Below are 6,728 nucleotides of genomic sequence, written 5' to 3' on the forward strand. Positions count from 1 at the left end.
GAGGCGGATATCCGGTTCTTTCCCGGGCCAGAAAAGCCTACGGCTCTTACCTGCAGGAAACGTCGCAGCCCGCAAAGGCGCGTCTGTCTGGAGCGCTTCGCTTCGGCGAGGGACGCTCCCGGCCGCCTCCTCTGCGGCCCGGCTGGGCTCCGGCCCTGTGTTTTATACCACTATAGGCAATTAATATTGCATCAGCCGTATTTTAAATTTTCAAAACCCACAATATAATGTAATGGCATAAGGGCATTTATTATTAAAGGACACCCGATGGAGAGGGAGGTGGAGGAATCGCTGAGGCTGTTACACAAGGCGGGGACGAGGGGCTGAGACCTGGGGGCTGAGGGCGATCCTCAGGTTTGCTTCCCCAGTGGTGGTGGTGGGCGCGGGGGGGGGGGGGGCCGTAGCACTGGCGGAGGGGCGACCTGCTCGGCTCCAAATTTCGGGCTGGAGGTCTGATGACTCAGAGCTCTTTGAAGACACAGTGGAGAAATGAGCAGACGACTCCTGGACTTGGAGCATGAATTTTTAAATCATGAAGGTGTTTCCGCGGCTCACAAATAAAAAGGTTTCCTCCCCTTTTAGAGGAAGTGGGCGAGAGCGAAGGGAACTAGCATCTGTTGACCGCCTACTACGCACAGGGCACTACCCTAGGAACTTGGCCGCAGACATCTTCTCATTTAGCGCCCCACAGGGAAGCCGAGCTAGACCTTAGAGTGAGTAACCTCTTGGGGGACAATTCCAAATGAATTTCTGAAGAGACCACCAAGGGGCCCCAACCGACTCTGTCCTAGCAAAGAACATTTTCCTCCCTCTGTGCATCCATCGCCTCCTTCCCCGTAAGGCCGTTTGAATGTCTTAAAATAATGATGCTTCCTATTAAGCACCAACCACTACCAGGCGCCTTAAATAAACAATCTTAGTCCCAACAATATTCGCCTCTTCTTCCAGCATACAAACAATAGGGGCTCAGAGAAGTTAAGAGACTGCCTTTAGGGTCGTTCAGCCAATGAGTGGAGGCACTGGGGGCTCATGCAGCCTTGGGGCTTGAAAATTTGTCATCTGAGTCAAGTTGAGCAAACAGAGGCTGATGGATGGGCGCGTGGGGGGACGGGTGGAGGGAAGTTACTTGAAACACTGAGGTCTGGGCACCACCAGCGGCGGTGGGATGTCCCAGGAGGAGACGGGGTGAAAAGATGAGGCTGTCAGGGAAGAGGAGGAAGGAGAGGAGAGGGCATGAGACTAGCCTTCCAGGAAGTGACAGACAGCCCTTCTGGGCTCTCACTTTTAAACCCTTTCCAAAACTCCTTAGCCTCTGAAAAAGAAAAGCACTGCGATTCAGGTTGAAAAATAAAGCATTTATTTTAGAAGTTAATTGAAGGGGTAAAGAGAGGAGAAAACTTAATATTTTATTTGTATCTGCTCGGAGAACGAAACCAAAGACCACACAGCAACACGCAAATTACATGAAGCAACGAAAGATAAAATGTGATGGGGCTAGAGAGAGTGACGTGGGAAGGATCCAGGCCCATGATCTGGCCCCTTTTTCCACCCAAAATTATAAGTGAATCTCCATCGAGAGGCACTCATATAAGGGGGATGAAAGGAAGCAACATTAAATAAATAATTGGAAACAAAGATGCTAACAATAACAACAATGAAAGAGTGACGAGGTTAGACGTGTTGGAAGGACTTGCATATTGTAGCTCAGAGAACTGGGAGTCTGGCTGGATTAGCGAGCTGGGATCCGAAGTTATCCGTCAGTCTGGAACACTACAACCCCTGGCTCTCCAGCAGGCGGTAATTACCTGCAGATAGTAGAGGATGGACCAAAGCAGGTGTCCACTGCTGCTTGCAAAGAGCTAAGCGACCTCGGCATGTAGGCCCTTTTCTGGAGCAGGACCTACATGGAGAACCACTCGGAGCCCGACAACTCCCCGCACAATTTTCCTGAACTAATCCATGCTACCTTAGAGAGCTTACAGCAAACCAAAGAATGAGATCGATAAAATTTAGGTGGGGAAGAGAGTATAAGGCTATCCTTTGGAAACATACATGACTTTATATAATCTAAATAAATCTCCAGTACATCTTCGTGCCCCAGTTTGACTTTGTATTATTATTTATCACTTCCTTCCCATCCCTAGTCGAGCTTAGCAATGTGGCCCCTTCACCGCAGAGTCGTGTGGTCCGGTCCAATTCACTAACCCCTGCGTTTGGGCTCCCGTCCTGAAGTCGCGCAGTCCAGGGCGCAAGGGAGATTTTCAGCACCACGGACAGCACAAGTCCCTCCAGGCTTGCCCTTCGTGAATTTTTTCCTTAGTGCCAAAACTTTTCTGGTGGGAATAGAATGGGAAAAAGAGAAAGAGAAGGCCGGGAGACAACTGGGTGGGATAAAGGAGAAAGTCTGTGGCTTCGGTAAAGAGAGCCTGACCTGCCAGAAAACGTCTTGGAGTCCCCCATTACCGTCCCCCCGGGACGTACACAGCTTTCCCGGCCCCCAGAGGCTGAGCCCCGCCGCAGTCAGTGGACAGCCGAGTACTTCATTCGTTTCTGTTTCTGTCTCTGGTTGCAGAACCAGACCCTCACCACGTTCTTTTTAAGGTCCAGTTTCTCGGCGATGGCCGCGATCTTCTCAGATGAGGGCCGAGGCTGAATGGCGAAGTAGGCCTCGAGCGAGCGCTTCTCCGGCGCCGCGATGGACGTGCGTTTGCGCTTCCGCTCGCTGCCATTGAAGAGCTCGGGCTTGCTGTTTTTCTCTCGGTAGGCGGCCTCGGCTTCCTCCAGCCACGCCTGGAGCACCGGCTTGAGCGCGATCATGTTGTTGTGCGAGAGAGTGAGAGACTCGAACCTGCAGATGGTGCTCTGGCTGAGCGAGCCGACGCCCGGGATCTTGAGGTTGGCTAGCGCCGCGCCCACGTCCGCCTGTGTCACCCCCAGCTTGATGCGCCGCTGCTTGAAGCGCTCCGCGAAGGCCTCCAGCTCTCGTGGGTCCGACTCCACGTCGCTGAGGCATGCGGGCATAGCGCTGTGAGGCGCCACGGCGTGTGGGTGACTCATGCCCATGGCCTGGTGCAGGTGGCCCATGGCGCCCAGGTGGTGCGGGTGGATCTGCGCCGGCATCACCGAGTGCTCAGGGGCGCCCAAGCCGCTGACGCTCAGCGTGGGCGAAATGTGCTCTAGCAGGTCGCCCTCTAGGCCCTGGTGCACCGCGTGGTGCGGGTGCGAGGTGAGCGCGGCCGGGTGGGAGATGGGTACGGTGGACGAAGTGGACGTGCAGGGCACGCTACTCATGGTATGGTAGGTGGCGTCGGGCTTGAACGGATGGTTCTTGCCGTGGGAGACGATATCCACCGCCGCCAGAGCTTCGGCGCGTGCCAGCAGGCTCTCATCAAAGCTTCCAAATATATTACCCTGCAGCTGCAAGCGAGAAGGCGCACAGCACGGTCAGTGGGGAATACTGTCAACTCAGGATTAAAACACATTTTCAAGCAACCGAGATGCCTCTCCTCAAAGCCCAGGTCATAAAAATTAATACGGAGACAGAGGCTCTGCTGGAACAGACGTGTGGATCAGAGACATGAATGAGAGAGAGCGCGCCGGGAGAAAGCGCGGGGGAGACAAGCGAGGGGTTCAGACAGCGGCGATTGTTCTGGGCGACATGAAAAAAACATGAAGCAAGTGCCTGTCAAAAAAATGTGCCTTAGAGCGGTAATTATGCTCCACTACGTACCTGCGGGGCTGGGAGACAGACTCGGCGCATGGCCTCGGAGCCGGAGTGCAGGCTGGAGAATTTGGGTTCTTGAAGCACCGGGTGCATGCCGAAAGGCTGCTTGGTGTTCATGGCCATCATCTTCGCGCGCCTAGCAGGGAGGCAGCGAGGGACATGGACCTGGCTCCTCTCGCTCGCCCGCCGCGCTCCAAGTGAGCGCCGCTCAGCACCCGCGCTCCCCTCGCCCTCTCGCTCGCTGCCTCCCCTCTCCCCCACCTGCTTCTTCACTCATCTTACAAGCAGCCTGCCAGGAAGGGCCCGGGAGCGCGCAGGCGTGCTCACGCGCCGGGACTCGCAGGGGCCGCCCCGGAGGCAAGGCCAGGCAGCGGCTCTCCGCGCGCCTCTCTGCGCCCGCCTCGGCATTTATACCCCGGCCGGGCCTCTCCCGGCCTGCCCCGCCCCGCCTGGATCCAGCCCGGCCGATCTTCCGGATTCTTTCTTCTTCTTCGTGGACTTTTTTCCCCTCCAACGTCCCAAACCTCTCCCTCCTGTCCCAACTCGCACTGCCCGGACCGAACGGCAGCCCCGGGCTGAGCGGGGGCCCAGAAGTTGACTCTCTCTCTCTCTCTCTCTCTCTCACACACACACACACACACACACACACACACACACTCCTTGTCGGACCGGCTGCCGCCAAACTGCCCATTTCCAGGCTCTCCTGGCCCCACGCCCGAGCCGTCCACTAGAGTCCGGCCCGCGACGCAGCCAAGAAGCAGGCGCCTCCGAGCGCCCAGACGGGCTCCGGGAAGGGTGAGGGGCTGCCATAATGAGCCCCAGGTGACCCTCACCCCCAATTGCCCGGTGGCGTTGTTGAAGTGGGGGAAGTCACTGCCTGCCCAGTCCAGGAGGCCTGTGGCTTCCTCCCACCCTGGCCTTTCTTGCCTTTGCTTAAGACAACTTGGCCCCATCCCCCTCTCCGCAACCCGCCGGCCTAAGGAAGCTTACTACGTATTTTTTTAGAAGTGAGTGCAGGGCTGTCCAGCGACCTTGGGAGTCAGTGCACCTCTGCCTGGCCGCCAGCGCTTGCAGGCCCCAATCCCCATAGCAATAGCGCCCGCCGTTGAGCTCCTAATATGTGCTAGGCAACTCAGAGAGTTAGCTCCTGGCGTCCTCACACCCTGTGGCGTAGGTACTGTTATTCCGTTTTCCAGAGGAGGAAAACCAGGGTCAGAGGGGTTAAGTAATCGGCCCAGGACAACATGGCTGGCTGGGAACAGAGTCGTTCATTCACTCGCTCCTTACGGTATCCATTCACAAATAGTTACTGGTGGCCCACTGTGTGCCAGGCGTCCGCGTCGGACTTCCCAGGCTTTTAGCCACTTAGCTACTCTGACTTTCTTGCTGAAGTTTCGGACGGAAGTGCTCCGAGGTTAATACTGCCCGCCCCGCCTCCTCTCTGCTCGCATCCCCTCTCCTTCCCTCCTCTCCTTTCCCTGCACTAGTAAACATCGTGAATAATGGATGGGGAATCCTGGGACTGTGGCCGCGCCGCCCTCAGAGAAAGCAAAACCCGGTTCAGAGAGAAGCCCTGAGCGCCCAGCTGAGCCCACGTCGCGGAGGCCGCCGCCTCCACTAGGGGAGAAAGGCCTCGGGGTTTCCAAGATCTGCCCAGCCTGCGGGCTGAGCCTGGTGCGCCGCAGGGTTTGGGCGGGGTTTCCCAGATGTGAACACGGCGGGGGGCGGGACCACCCAGTGGCCTAAAAGGAAGGCCTGCCTAGATCCGGGTTTCCTGTCCTGGGGTCTCCCCATCCTCTGCGTCGGAGCCCTTGTCAGTATCGCCCTGCAACTTCGTCAGAGGGCTCAGCCCAGGTGCGGGAGATCAAGTAAGGCCCTTTTGCTAAACCTCTCTGAGCCTCAGTTACGTGAGCTCTACAATGGGAATTTCACTAGTGTTTGCCTTTTCCGGTTCTGGAGAAGACGTTTGAGCCAAAGCAGAAAGGAAAGCATTGAGCACGGATCCTTAGTGCCCAGTAAACCTCCTCACAACCTGGTGCTTTGGGGCACAGGTCCTGCCCTCAGATTCAAAACGCTTCTCTGTCTCTTGCTGGCTGGGAGGCCTCGAGCCATCTCAACATCTCTGTACTACAGTTTCCTCGTCTGTTAAATGGAGATAATAGTTTCTCCTCCACTGATGGTTGTGAGGCATACACTGAGATAAGCATTTGGCACAGTGCCTGGCACATTGGAATCATGGAATAATTCCTCCTCTCTTCTTCCTCCTTCAATCTAAAGAGAAGGCCTTTGGGAGTGGGAGTGTCCCCGGTCATCTCCCTGGAGATGGCTGGTCTGCAGGTGCAAACTGGATGGTTGGTCTTCTCCATTCATTCAGTACCTGCTTGGTGCCAGACCCCATGCGGGGAGCTGAGACCCCGCTTTGGATCGGACTCCTTCCTGGCCCTCACAGAGCCACCAGTCTAAAGTCCACTGCAGAAAAAATGACTGTATGCTTGCACGGCAGTAGAGGGATGTAGATTCATGCACAGGGCACAGAGCAAGGCTGGTGGAATTCTTGAAATACAGAATATGCACCAGAACCGTGGGCCTCAGGAGAGCTGGGATTTGGACAGCATTCTAAAACCGGGTCTATCTCACAAGGAGAGGGCTGCACTAGATGACTGCTAAGTGCCTCAGCTCTAGCAAAAGACTGTCGTTCTGGTTAATTTAAGTGAAACATATTTTGAGCAAATCAGAGCTTTTCTCCAGAGACATTCAACTCCCCAGAAGCTGAATGCAGTGTTATTTTATCACTCACCAACATTTAGGACCATTCATTCTTGTTTCTGCCCAAAGCCAAAAGGGAAAAGGAGAAGGGAAGCTGGGGATATTGCATCCTCCAGGGAGAAGAATGTAACTAGCCCGGAGCTGGTGCTTTGAGACCACACTCACTCCCTAATATCTTAGTTGTCTGTGAAGCTGAACCTCCAAAAACAGAGGGAAAGGCCCATCCACATCCATCCTT

The 6,728-nt window shown here is 55.5% G+C and overlaps 1 protein-coding gene across 1 annotated transcript; it reads right to left on the reverse strand.

Annotated features, from left to right (window-relative positions):
• Positions 1 to 2,520: 2,520 nt before the first annotated feature.
• POU4F3 (POU class 4 homeobox 3) lies at positions 2,521 to 3,850 on the reverse strand (the record flags this gene model as incomplete). The annotated part of the gene is made up of 2 exons (XM_080675004.1): positions 2,521 to 3,417; positions 3,731 to 3,850. The coding sequence occupies 2 exons, from the start codon at positions 3,848 to 3,850 to the stop codon at positions 2,521 to 2,523; spliced, it is 1,017 nt and encodes a 338-aa protein (XP_080531130.1).
• Between the last annotated feature and the right edge of the window lie 2,878 nt (positions 3,851 to 6,728).

Source organism: Plecotus auritus (assembly GCF_963455305.1).
Source record: "Plecotus auritus genome assembly, chromosome: 6".
In the NCBI taxonomy this organism is placed as follows: Eukaryota; Metazoa; Chordata; class Mammalia; order Chiroptera; family Vespertilionidae; genus Plecotus; species Plecotus auritus.